Source organism: Rhinopithecus bieti, unplaced genomic scaffold (genome assembly GCF_001698545.2).
Source record: "Rhinopithecus bieti isolate Rb0 unplaced genomic scaffold, ASM169854v2 scaffold_947, whole genome shotgun sequence".
Lineage (NCBI taxonomy): Eukaryota > Metazoa > Chordata > Mammalia > Primates > Cercopithecidae > Rhinopithecus > Rhinopithecus bieti.
Genome location: NW_016803664.1, coordinates 5136340 through 5150862, shown reverse-complemented (window position 1 = coordinate 5150862; position 14523 = coordinate 5136340). Strand labels below are relative to the sequence as shown.

At 36.9% G+C, this 14523-nt stretch overlaps 1 protein-coding gene across 1 annotated transcript in view; it reads right to left on the bottom strand.

Annotated features, from left to right (window-relative positions):
* Window positions 1-14523, bottom strand: part of ATXN2 (ataxin 2) — a 115848-nt gene that overhangs the window by 61277 nt on the left and 40048 nt on the right. Inside the window, 7 exon segments of the mRNA XM_017847402.1 lie at window positions 4263-4333; window positions 4602-4709; window positions 5095-5292; window positions 7748-7930; window positions 10561-10770; window positions 12621-12799; window positions 14216-14413. Of these exon segments, the coding sequence (XP_017702891.1) occupies window positions 4263-4333; window positions 4602-4709; window positions 5095-5292; window positions 7748-7930; window positions 10561-10770; window positions 12621-12799; window positions 14216-14413 (1147 nt within the window).

The window sequence follows — 14523 nt, the reverse complement described above, 5'->3', positions numbered from 1 at the left end:
CGAGGTCAGGAGATCGAGACCATCCTGGCTAACACGGTGAAACCCCGTCTCTACTAAAAATACAAAAAACTAGCCGGGCGAGGTGGTGGGCGCCTGTAGTCCCAGCTACTCAGGAGGCTGAGGTAGGAGAATAGCGTGAACCCGGGAGGCGGAGCTTGCAGTGAGCTGAGATCCGGCCACTGCACTCCAGCCCGGGTGACAGAGCAAGACTCCGTCTCAAAAAAAAAAAAAAAACAAAAAAAAAAACCATTTCTTTTCTTCTTGGTATGCCCCTACGGATCAAGGAGTTATTAGTAAGAGGCTAAATAATACATTTGGTTATTCAGGCTCCTAAAGGTAGTAAGACTAAAACTCCCAAAGAGATAGACTTTTATGTTGCTCCTTCTTGGAATTTAAGTCAAGCATTAATGAAGGTTTACAGACAGTTGTGATGATAGCTAAAATGTTTTCTGCTAACTGAAAAAGTATAGCCTTTTAAAATACAGTAACTCTAATCAAGACAGTATGGTACTGTTATAAGGATAAGACATAGAGATTCAGTGGAGGACAATTCAGAGTCCAGTAATAAACTTTCACATTTGTAGTCAACAGACTTTCAACAAGCATGTGAAGGTAATTCAATGAAGGAAAGAAAAGTCTTCTTTTTTTTTGAGATGGAGTCTCACTCTGTTGCCCAGGCTGGAGTGCATGATCGCAGCTCACTGCAACCTCTACCTCCCAGGTTCAAGTGAATCTCCTGCCTCAGCCACTAGAGTAGTGGGAATACAGGTGTGTGCCACCACGCCCAGGTAACTTTTGTATTTTTAGTAGAGATGGGGTTTCACCATGTTGGTCAGACTGGTTTAGAACTCCTTGTTTGGGACTCCCAAAGTGCTGGGATTATAGGCATTGAGAGCCACCGTGCCTGGCCAAGAATAGTCTTTTTAACAGATGGTGCTGGGACAACTAATACCTACATGCAGAAGAATGAATCTGGACTCTATAGAGTAAAAATGGTTATAAATGTATGGTTATGTGTCAATTAGAAATAAAAAATTAATATAAAAAATGAATTTGAACCCCACTTTATACTATATTAAATAACTGCTCAAAATGGGCTGAGCACCAAGTCACTCTCCTATGAACTTTCCTTTTTCAAATTTTTTAGTAACAATTTCACTTTAAAAAAAAAATCAAACGTTATTCTAATAATATTGTTACAGGAAAGGGGTCCTGATCCAGACCCCAAGAGAAGGCTCTTGGATCTTGCACAAGAAAGAATTCAGTGCGAGTCTGCAGTGCAAAGTGAAAGCAATTTTTCACTTTGGGAGGCTGAGGTGGGCGGGTCACTTGCATCCAAGTGTTTGAGACCAGCCTGGGCAACGTGGTAGAATTCTGTCTCTGCAATAAAAATACAAAAGTTATTAATAGCGATGTGTGGCGGTGCACACCTGTAGTACCAGCTACTCACTTAAGCCCAGGAGGCTGAGGCTGCTGTGAGCCAAGACTGCACCACTGCCCTCCAGCCTAAGCAAAAGAGCGAGACTCTGTGTCAAAAGAAAAAAAAAGTTGTTCAAAATGGATCACACCTCTAAATGTAATTCTTAAAAAAACCCAGAAGAGTAATAAACCTTAATGACTGACTAGACAGTGTTTTCTTAGATATGACACCAAAAGCGTAAGTAACAACAAAATCAGATAAATTGGACTTCATCAAAATTAAAAATTTTTGTGCTTCAAGGGATGAAAAAGTAAAAAGACAACCAACAGAATAGGAGAAAACATTTGCAAACCACGTATCTAACAGGGACTTGTACACAGAATATATAAAGAACTCCTACAACCCAATAATAAAAAGACAACTCAATTTTTAAAATGGGCTAAAGATCTGAACAGACAGCAATCCAAAGAAGATACATAAATGGCCAATAAACACAAAAGATGTTCAACATCATTAGCCATGAAAGAACTGCACATTAAAGCCACAATGAGGTAACACTTCACACCCACAAGGATCACTATAATCAAAAAAGACATGACAATAAGTGTTAGCAAGGATGTGGAGAAACAGAAACCCTCATACCCTGCTGGTGGGAATGTAAAATAGTGCAGATGTCTCGGCAAATAGCTTGGTAGTTCCTCAAAAGGTTAAACACTGTTGCCATATGACCCAGCAATTCAACTCCTAGGTAGGTACACAAAAGAAATGAAAACATAGGACAAGAAAAAAACTGCACACTCATGTTCGTGGCAGCGTTATTCAGAATAGTCAAATAGTGAGAACACCACAAATAGCTACAAACTGATGAATGGATAAACAAAATGTGGTATTATCCATATCATGGAATATTAGTAAAAAAAAAGAAATGAAGTACTAAAACATGCTCCAACATGGATGAACCTTTATAACACTACCCCAAGTGAAAGAAGCCAGTCATGAAAACCATATATTTTATTATTTCATTTGTATGAAGTGGAAATTTGTCCCAAATAAGCCCATCCATAGAGACAGAAAGTAGATTAATGGTTGTTCAGGGATGGGAGTAAGGGAAAGAGAAGGGCTGGAGGCCAGTGTGGAACAACTGCTAAACTGGGCATGGGGTTTCTTTTGGGGGTGAAGAGTATGTTTTAAAATCAACTGAGGAGATGGTTGTACAATATAATTGTGAATATATTAAAAACCACTGATTTATACACTTTAAATGGTTGATTTATATATGTAAATTATATTTCAATAAAGCTGTTACAAAACATGCTAATTCACATGCTTCAAAGTAAAAATGTTTTTTCTTCATGAGGTATTAAATTCAATCCAAGTGTAGTATAAGAGGGGGCTGAATGATGTTAAAAAAATAATGCTGAGGAAAAAACTCAAATGGGGAAGAATACCTACAGCAAGACATCATTTATAGCAAATTTAAGACTATGCAAAAATATCATCTATTGCTCACAGATATATTCATATGCAGTGTAAATATAAACAACTGCACAGAAAAGAAACCCTTCCTTTTGGAAGAGGGGGAAGCAGTTGAGGAGCGGCAAATACATAACAGGAGTACCTGTGTTAGAATGCTTAACTTACTAAGCTGGGTAGTGGGCACATGATCATATTCAATATTCTTTGTATCATGTGTATGCATTAACTATTGTTTAACAAATTGAAACATCTTTTTTTTTTTTTTTTTTTTTTGAGACGAAGTCTTGCTGTCGCCCAGGATGGAGTAGAGTGGCGTGATCTCGGCTCATTGCAACCTCTGTCTCCTGGGTTCAAGTGATTCTCCTGCCTCAGCCTCCTGAGTAGCTGGGATTACAGGTGCCCGCCACCATGCCAAGCTAATTTTTCTATTTTTGGTCAAGACAGGGTTTCACCATGTTGGCCAGGCTGGTCTCGAACTCCTGACCTTAGGTGATCTGGCCCACCTTGGCCTCCCAAAGTGCTGGGATTACAGGCGTGAGCCACCATGCCCAGTCAACAAATTAAAATTTAAGTTAACAACTGTTAATAGCATTAAAGCTGAATACATACATGTGCTAAAGTATTAAATAATAAGTAGTATTTTGAATGTTACCAATAAATCAAGAATGAAGCTATTATTAACATTTAGAAAGCTAAAACACAGGCTGAGGAAAGGCTGCCTTTGCCTTTGATTCACTCATCCTTTAATTCAGCTCCTTTCTTTAAAAGGCTGGTAATTAGATTTACCTTTCTAAGAAGTTAACTTTCCAGAAGATTTCTTGGTTGGTCTCAAAATCTACCTTGATATCTATAGTATATATATATATAATGTGCAAAAGAATGAAATGACAATCAAGGAGAGATGGTAAGCAAAGCCTGTCCTAAGATAGAGAAATAATGTTACAGAAAGATTTTGACATAATATATTTGTGTACAAAGTACAAATCTCCAACTACTTCAGAACATCAGAGTCCAGTACATCTTCAATTTACCACACTAGATTATTAATGACTTGGCCTTGCTCTACTAATATCTAGCTTCATTGAACAAAGTAATCAAATGACCATCAAATACTAAGTTGTGCTATGGTGGTTTCAAATGTCAGGGCTATACTCTCATTTGATACCTACATATTAGTTACCAAATCTCATGATTTTAGTTATCCCACTTAAAGGATAGGGAAGACCACTTTAAGAATGTTCTGCTTTCTACATATATGGTTTGATGTTTCTGATTGTATACATAATGTATTTCTATAAATAGATGATAAATCTTTAGTAACGTTTATTTTTTAAAACTCAAATTAATCAGTCAGGACAACACTTACCCTAAAATCATTCTTAAATTTCTTTAAATCATCAATCTGTTTTCTATGTTCAGAAACAATTGGTGATATACCTATAAAATTAAGAACTGTTAGACACAGGTTTATTTTAAACTTTAACATTGCATTCTTTTAGTATGAGATGATAGAAATTAGAATAAGATATAAGATCAAAAAATAATTTCAAATATTAAATTTGGATTTTGGAATTTGTCAAGCAATACATTTATCTATCACAATAGTAAGAAAAAATGTTGAACAAAAATATTCCATATAGGCATGAAATTAGACACACTCCTTCCTATTTCTACAGTTAAGCCTAATGACTCTTTAAACTCTAACCTTTGTTTTCAGCCTTTGAGAAGCTAGTTGGTGTTTCATTGGGCTTAATATTTTCTTTATTCCCTGCAGGAGAGTTCTGCCTTTGATCTTGAAGCCTGGAATCTTTAGCTAGAAAACATTAAAAAAAAAAAAATTCAGAGTTAGAAGTTAGAAAAGTAAAACAAGAAAACACAACAATAATTTTGATTTCCTATGTTTTTGGAAAAGAATGCTTTCATTTAAATAGACGCTTTTTTCCTTTGCAGATGTCATATGAAACACCAATAATTTTATTTACGTAGGTATTTGACACCCAGGAATGTTAACCTTTCTAACACAGACATTATATTAAATTAGTAGTATTAAACATCATCAAAATTTACATAAACTTTTAAATGTGCATTAAAATACTTGTCTGTGAATAAAATAAGCTAGAATTTTTTCATATAATGTTACCCTCTAACATTCAATTTCACAGCTGAGATTATGGATCTAGAAGCCCTTTGTTACATACCCTCACTAGAAGGGGTAACAGCTCTGTTCGATGCAGGACTAGCAGGCGTAGGAGATGCAGCTGGAATAGGCATGGCAACAGCTTCAGTTGGAATAATACCAGCTTGGGGAGAAGCAAGAACTGGCCCACTGGGGGTATTTCCAATACTGTTCTGTCTAGGAGACCTGGGTCTATGAGTTTTAGGGGATAATCTTGGAACTAGAAGAAAGGGAAAATTTATTTATTACATTCTCAGTTCAAATGTTACTTCCTCAAAGAGGCTTCTCTTACGACCTAGGTAAAACAGTCCTCTCTAGCCCTTTTCCTTTATCCCATTACTGTTTTCTTTTCCAAAATGTTAGGAATTTGCTGGCAATCAAAACCACAAGTATCTGAAGAAAAACAATTACTAATACATTAAGTATGATTTTCTCTCCTAACTAAATGTTAACAAGTGCTTCTCCTGCCTCAGCCTCTGGCGTAGCTGGGATTACAGGTACTCGCCACCATATCCAGCTAATTTTTTGTATTTTTAGTAAAGACGGAGTTTCATCATGCTGGCCAGGTTGGTCTCAAACTCCTGACCTCAGGTGATCTGCTTACCTTGGCCTCTCAGAGTGCTGGGATTACAGGCATGAGCCACCACGCCTAGCTCTATACATTCTTTATAGCAACATCAAGGTTCACTGTGCAGTAATCAAGGAAACTCGAGACCCAAGTTAGTCAAAAGGGGAAGATAATAAAAACAGGGTTTGTATCTCATACGACTTTCAAGTATGTATCTAATAGGTTTCATATACCATTATAAACCTATCTGCAGAGATCAGATTCAAAGGTTTAGAGAAAATAGTTTGATTACTTCATTTTAGTGTTTTTTTTTTTGTAAGTCACAAGTGTCACAGAAGAAAACTACTCTTCAACAACTGCCATTTTCCAATTAGTAAAAGAGCAAATCTATAATGCTATTCTGAGTGTATCTCCAAAACTATGCTTATACTCTTTCACTTCTAATCATGTTATTCTCAAAATTCATTTCCAGAAACCATCTAAGTAATGTCTAAAGATTAATGGAATAGTTGAAGCAGATTTTTTTTTTTAAATGGAGTCTCGCTCTGTAGCCCATTTTAAAATTTTGTTTTCTTGGTAGTCTTAAGATAACTGAAGACCAAAGAAGAAAATAAAAAGTACAAAGGAATTTATGGTACAATTACATGAATGTACATCACATGAAGCTGAGCAGAAATGTATATCAACTAAAAACAGATTTAACAGCTGGGTTTTGCTTTGTTTTTGTTTTCCTTTAGGCTTGAAGATCTTGCTTCTTTTTTCTTTTTTTTTTTGAGATGGAGTTTCCCTCTTGTCACCCAGACTGGAGTGCAACGGTGCGATGCTGGCTCATGCAACCTCCACCTCCTGGGTTCAAACGATTCTCCTGCCTCAGCCTCCTGAGTAGCCACCACACTTGGCTAATTTTGTATTTTTAGTAGAGGTGGGGTTCCACCATGTTGGTCAGGCCAGTCTCGAACTCCTGACCTCAAGTGATCCACCTACCTCAGCCTCCCAAAGTGCTGGGATTACAGGCATGAACCACCGCACCTGGTCGATCTTGTTTCTTTTAAAGGTTCTACGGACTGATTAAATAGACTAAGTTTTTTTGTTTTGTTTTGTTTTTTTAAGCTCTTGCTCACCACAGTTATGGGAATAAAGCACTAAGGATTGATTGGCAAAGTAGCAAAAGCAGTCAGCCTTATTGTAAAATCATGTCAACGTCTAATTTTTATACTTTTTTTTTTTTTGAGATGGAGTCTTACTCTGTCGTCCAGGCTGAAGTGCAGTGGTGCAACCTTGGCTCACTGCAAGCTCCGCTTCCCAAGTTCACGCCATTCTCCTGCCTCAGCCTCCAGAGTGGCTGGGACTACAGGCACCCGCCACCACGCCTGGCTAATTTTTTTGTATTTTTAGTAGAGACAGGGTTTCACCGTGTTAGCCAGGATGGTCTCGATCTCCTGACCTTGTGATCCGCCCGCCTCAGCCTCCCAAAGTGCTGGGATTACAGGCGTGAGCCACCGCACCCAGCCTAATTTTTATACTTTTATAGCTGGTGTCAGCATATTCCTTATGCTAATCACAGATAAAACTTGGACACTTCATTTGTATTTGATATTCCTTATAATGGAAATATAGTTGGGAATTAGTGCCCTATACAGGTGCTATAGAAACACACTACAATGTAAGCCAAAAATAAATGTTTACAGAATGTACTGATAAACAAAGCTGCTAAAAAGGAAATACGATCCCTACAAATAGTGTTACATACTGTGTTTGCCTTGTATTCGAGAGGTACTTTACAAAACTTCATAGTTTTATAATATATCCATATTTATGAACCTTACAAGAATCTCATCACAACCCCATAATGTAGACTAGGCAAAAATTATTAACGCTTTACTCACTGAGAAATCTCAACTTCAGAATGAATGTCTGACTTGCTTTAATATATGATGAATAAGTGGCAGAGCCCAGAATAAAAATATGGGTTTCCCAATTCCTGGTGATTCTACTATTTTTAATATATATATACTTACACTTCCTCAAACAGAGTTGTAGCTCAGCCCTCTTTACATCTAGTGTAATGACAAAATGAGTACCGTCATTATGCCCAAGTGTTACCTACCCCCACTGACCACTGATGACCACGTTCCCCCCGAGGGACTGGTCCTTGCTACTGGAGGAGTAGCTGCTTCACTGGGTGGGTTGTGGGATACAAACTCTAGGCCACTGGATATGGAACCCCTCCCAGCAGAAACTCTGTGATTTCGAGGATGTCGCTGGGCCTTTGGGGACATCCTTGGAGGCCCTAAGGAAGAAACAGTGAACATCACATAAATGCCATGATGTTCATCAGTACTACTTTTCTGCTAAATACACCCATCCACACACACATGCACACACACACTCTCACTCACTCTACAGTTTTTCCTTGGTTAAAATAGAAAAAAAAAACCCTACATATTTTTTGGCCATACTAATTCTTTCAGAATTATTTTGTGGAATGCCATAAAGTTTTGTAAATAAATTTTATTATTTCCCTTTATTTTTAAAGAAAGGGAGGGATGAAGTTGGTGGTAAGAAATCAACAATAAGATGTCAACTCTTAAAATAACTGTAGCAATCTGTTTCAACTATATCTTATTTGTAAAGAAATAGGTTACTAGAAATTATGACTACATGATAAAATATTTTTAACTTTCCATATATTTTACCTTTCCCCACCCCGAATTTTCTACATTACTTCTAAAATTAGAAAAAAAAAAATTTAAACAGAAGACTATTAATCCCTATACACTCGATACTACTAAAATATGTGTACATACCCTTCTTAAATTTCTCTAAAATTTTAGGTTATTTATCTCTTCTATCATGATCATCAATTTTAAAACTAGGCTTAAAACAGTAAGCAGTAACAGTAACCTGTAAGCAGTTTCTTAGGCTTAGCAGGCTGTGAGCTGAAAATTCTATTAAGGAGATGACTTCTATTAGTCTATTAATAGATGACCAATATAACTGACATTTGGGGAAGAAATCAGTACTACATGAATTGTCAAAATTCTGCATTATTGATTCTGCCATGCCACTAGTGACTACTCTTTCTAAATCAGCCTACTGTGCATTAGACCAATCTATTAGTTAGGAAGAGTGGACAGAATGGCCCTCATCAGACAAGTCTACTGGTGTTAACACCAAGCGAAAACTTTCCTAATGTCAAAGCCAAATCTCCTCACTCTCTCACCCTGCTGCCAAACTCTTTAGAACTTCAAATTAATGTGTGTTCCCAAAAGAATTGTTTTTTTTATTATTATTATTTTTTAAGACAGAGTCTCTCTCTGTCGCCCAGACTGGAGTGCACTGGTGCGATCTCAACTCACTGCAACCTCTGCCTCCCAGGTTCAAGTGATTCTCCTGCCTCAGCCTCCCAAGTAGCTGGGTATTTTTAGTAGAGACGAGGTTTCACCATGTTGGCCAGGTGGGTCTCAAACTCCTGACCTCAAGTGATCCGCCTGCCTCAGCCTCCCAAAGTGCTGAGATTACAGGCGTGAGCTACCATGCCTGGCTCCCAACAGGAATTTAAACAAGAACATGATCGTTAGAAGAATGCTAATGTTATGCACTATAATTTTCAAATGGAAATATTCAACATCTCTGAATGACGCAGAAGGTATATTTCTATGTGAATAGTTATAGTCTATCAGCAGTCCTTATATCTTAATGTAATAAAGATGTTCACAGTCATTAATGACCATGTCTTATTTAGTATATTCTCATTAAATAAACATCACTTATTCAAATAATGGACTGCAAGAAAAACATCAACAGAACTTTGCATTCAGTGACCACTATTAAGGCCCTTTTGAGCAAAGAAGTCACCTTGAAAATCAGTGGAACTTGCTCTTCAAGGTTAGATGCTTCAAGGTCACATGACCTGCCTGCTTAGATGGTAACAATTTATTTAAAAGTAGCCAATATAGTTTTCTCCAGGGAAGCAGGAGAAACACATTTTGTGCAGAAAACTTTATTAGTCCCAACATAATCAATATTAACTAATTTTAATGAACAAATCAGATTAAAATTTTAACACAAATATTCAGAACTAATATCAAAAGGACATTATGATTCAGAAAACAGGTTTTTAATATATACATGGGTGGCATTAAAATTAGAATGTTACCTTTCTACAACGTATCCATGTATTCGATATGTGGCAATGATGGATTAAGCACCAAATACTGAATAAGAATTACAAGATTTTATTCTTATTTTTGATGAGGAAAAAAATAGCTAAATATTCAAATTCATGTCATTCTTATCAATAATTTTATCTCAGATCAAGGACTTCCCCAGATTAAAGCAGCCTTTCACTATGTAAGATTGCAAAGCTAACTTTAAAAAAATTACTCAGTTAAATTTAGAATTCTTCTGGCATTCTAAAAATCAAACTACTTTAATCGAAGGGCAGACACACAAAGGCAGCTATATGGGCTGTTGCTCTCAAAAAGGACCCAGAAAACACCATTCCTGCTTATGGCCAATAGGAAGGTTCACTAGGACCTTGACCAAAGAGCTGTAAAATGAACCAAAGTTCAAGACTGGTTGAAGAAAGTTCATTTGTTTAACTCCTGTACACAGTGCAAATAAGGAGGGGGAAGGCTGTGGGGCAGACCTTTCTGGGGCTGTAAAGAAGCGTAATTATCAGGCAGAGATAAACCCCCTTTTTAACAACAATTCAGGAGAGTTTATAGCTTCACACAACATTTATCAAATTTCTCTCTAATGAACAAAAGGTTAATAGAAATAGTTTTAATAAACTAAAGTTAAAACACAGAAATTATAGGTTATTAAATAATGAAGAGGAAACTATTTTGTAATTATAAACTCACATAGGAGTTAAACAAAGACAAACAAAAACATGAACAAATTGTGGTATTGTACCTTCTGAAGACATGCGTTTAGGCATAGTAGAGACAGGAGCTGGAGAACCATGAGCAGAGGGGTGAGACGGGGGTCTGGATGGCCGCGAGGGGGGCCTGGAGGGCGGCCGTGTAGGGGTGGCTGCCCGAGGTGGAAGAGAGTTGGGACCTGACTGGTAGCGAGAAGGTGGGCGAGAGGAAGGAGATGGGCAAGGCGATGGCCAGGGAACACCTGACAGAACAAATGATATGAAGGAAAGTATAAAAACTAAAGAAAAAAATGAGGGAAAAAAGTAAACAGAAAAAAAAGTAAAATGACAAAAATGATTTCTTGTACATTTTAACCCTTTGAGGACAGTCATTTGATTTGTGGTAAGTTTTAGCATAACTTAACAGACATAAATTCACATTTTACTTTAACCTCCTTAAGATTAAGTCTGTTTAAATGAATACACGTTCCCAAAGGGTTAATTAGGATCTACACACACTATTAAAGAAGACAGTTAAGACTTTGCCTATTAATCCTGCTTCTATAACTGCTTCTCAGTAATCAGTTGTTTAAAGGAATATAACATACACTAGATAATTTCACATAATAAATCACAATAATTCCTACTCAAGAATAAGATTATTTACGTATTAGTTTTAACTCTGAGGCATAATGAAAATAAGCAGTAGCTATTATATCCAATTAGAAATGCTGGTTCCTTACAATCATCTATGATTTTCATCAGGTTTACACTTGAACCTAAAATTCAGTTTGAAATCTCATTAAGCAAGTCCCATTTAAGTAGAAATAAAACATTACTCTTCTAGAGTCACGGGAGTATCAAATGATAATATTCATTGCTCTTTCAAAAAAAAAAAGTCTTCACCTCATTAAACTAGAAAAAGGGAGACCTTCTAAATAATTTACACAGTTATCTAAGCGATTGCTTAATAAATACTGCAACTACAAAGCAGTCATCACCAAATAAATTTATATTGATGGATATGCCTAGGTAAAGATACACGTAGTATTTAACATTACATATCACTTACCTTAATCTTATCAAACAGTCCAGGTCTCCTCTCCATAGGTTCCACACACTTGAGTATCATACATTTTTCAGCCCCCTTCAGGTTTTTTAGCTTTAAAATTCTGTTTATAAACAACTAAAATCTTTCCTCAGTGAGCAAAGAAATTTCACCCCCAATATTAAGCACTTAAAATACTCAAGAGTGTCCATTTGGAGAGGAATTCTGGAGAAAAGACTCAATGAAAACAAATGAAATTGGAAACTGAGTGTTCTCTATTTTCATCTTTCTAACTTTCCAAATTTAAATAGCTAAAATTGAATGACCACTCTTGTCCCAAAGTTAGTAACATACTATTGCTATTACTATTCCCATACCATCCACAGAACTGTTGTTCAGTATCCCTGATTTATGGAAAAGATCCACAACCTACAAGACATATTCAACCTAGATTTAGAGGTAGAGTAAAAAATGTCTTCCTACTAATGATTCAGGTTTCTTTTACTTAAGTTGCTAAACTGTAACATCCACCCTTAGACTAAGGGTTGTTTTTGTTGTTTTTTAAGCACATTTCTTTAATTACTTTCTTCACATGACTCTTGATCATGTCTTGTATTATAAGCTACCTCAGATCCTTTCTTGAAGCATAATATAGAAACAAATAATGAGAATTAATCTATATTAACTACAGTGTTGCACATAGGTTAGAATTTTCCATATAAACTATGTCTAAATAATTTTATCATCCAGTGTTTTTACAATTGAGAACCTACCCAAAGTTTCCAATTTCTTTATATGTGGAGTGTTTTTGGCCAAGTGATTGTCTTGGGTTAAATGCAGCACTTTATCATGAATATTTCATCATGCTAAATAATGTATATGCCAATGACGCACACAATGTTTTACTAATGTGATATCCACAAAAGCCAATTTTAAGTAATGCTGAAGTGAAAAACTACTCCCCAAATCATTAAAGTGCACATTCTTATCAGTTATGCAAACTATTTTAAGTATTTAGAAAACTATTTGATCAATGATATTTACAAGTCTGGTCAAAATACTTGCCTCCATTAACTACTCTTTGGTCTGAACCAGAATTCGGGTTGAAATCTGAAGTGTGAGAAGTGGATCTTGATGGCATGGAGCCTGATCCAGGCTGGCCCATACGCGGTGAATTCTGTCTCCCACTTCCCCAGGATATGACTTCTCTATTTCTTTGTCCAGGAGGAATATATTTATTTTCCCTGAAAACGAGAGATCCTCTAAATCATTTTATTCCAAAAGGTACCAAGTCAATGAAACATATCTAAAAGTCATCTTGACAGAAGGGAATGCTTGTTACAAAAAGGTTCTACACTAAACCAAACTACCTCACTCCCAGATGCCCTGTTCTTCCATCTTACCCTGAGTTCTAACCTCTGGCCTGTCCCTTCACTTAGATTCTGCTCCTAAGCACAAAGTTTAACAGATGTGTGCTCATTCTCATCCGACTTGACCTCTCTGTGGCTGATTCTATCAATCTTGGTCTATCTTCCACATTTTTTGTCCTTCACTTTCTCAATTTTATTTTCTCTGAGGTATCTTCTTTCACTGGCTGTTCTTTGGTTTTCCATGGCTCCAATATCGGCAATGCTGATGAAACCTCAAACTGAACCACCAGTCTCACAGTGTCAACATCTATCAGTGGACATGTCAATTCAAATCACCAGACTCTAAGCTGACTGCCTTGAAGAGAGGATGCATCTCTTAGTTTATCAGATAGGTAGCAGGTATTTCTCAACACATGTTTATGAATAAATGAAAGACCCACAAGCCTCACAAATACAATTAGCTGCACAAATGGAGTCATAGTTTTTCCCCTCAGACTTGCTCCATGTTTCCTCTCTCTCTCACCAGTACATCCATTAAGTCACTTAGTTATCAAACCACTGAACTAGGTGCTTACCAAATTCTCACAGTTGAACTATTTCAAGGCACTAACTGTTCTCTGTATCTCAGCCAGTCCTCAATGCCCCAGGGTTTATTCACTTCATCTCCTTCCAACAGGGTGCTCTTTAGCATGACATGCCAAGTCCTTCAATGACCTCAGTTCCTACTATCAACTGCCACTGCTGCACCCGACACAGATCCTGTGTTCCAGACACACGCAACAACCAGCCCTTTCCTGAGCTGGCCAAATTTTCTCACACAGCCATGCTTGTACATGGCTTTTCATCAGGTGAGAAATTCTTCTCCCAACTCCTCTCTGAATGTCAAAGACCCTATTATCACAAAAAGTCACCTCCTCAGTGAGGTTTTCTCTGACTCTACAGGTTATGCTAGCTCCTCCTCATTCTGTATGTTCCTAGTACTTTGAACATGCCTTTAACCAAGCAAATCATATTGTACTGCTGTGATTGTTACACGTATCCCCTACCAGATCACTATTTTAACAAGCTCTTCAAGACCTTGGATTGCTCACCGTGATAAACCACAGAGCTTACTCTCAAAAGCATATTTTCCAAGATTGCCATAACCTTCTAACAGATCTTAAACCAATTCTACTTGCATTCTCTACCTAACCTATATTAAAGGAAGAGGAAATATAGTAACAATACACCGTCTCACACAGACCTTGAGTTGTGTATCCAAAATACTGCATCATGATTTCCTTTAAATACCTAGTGTTTATGCTGTGCCCCTCACGTTCACTGGAATTTCTCTGAACTGCTGTGTATTTTTCTTCCTCACTCCTATCATCATTTTCCAGGGCCACTCGAGCTTTGTACTGGGCACTTGACTCAATTTCTTCTGCTAACTGGTTTGCCCTTGCTTCCCGTTTTAAAAATTCTTCTGAGTTATCTCTTTCTAAGGGCACCCTGAAACATGAGGAAAAGAAAAGCAAAATGAGTACTTTAAAGCCACAGTTTATATATCTGTCCTAATCAACTACTAAGAAAGTTTAGAGTTTAGAATATTGGTTAAAAAA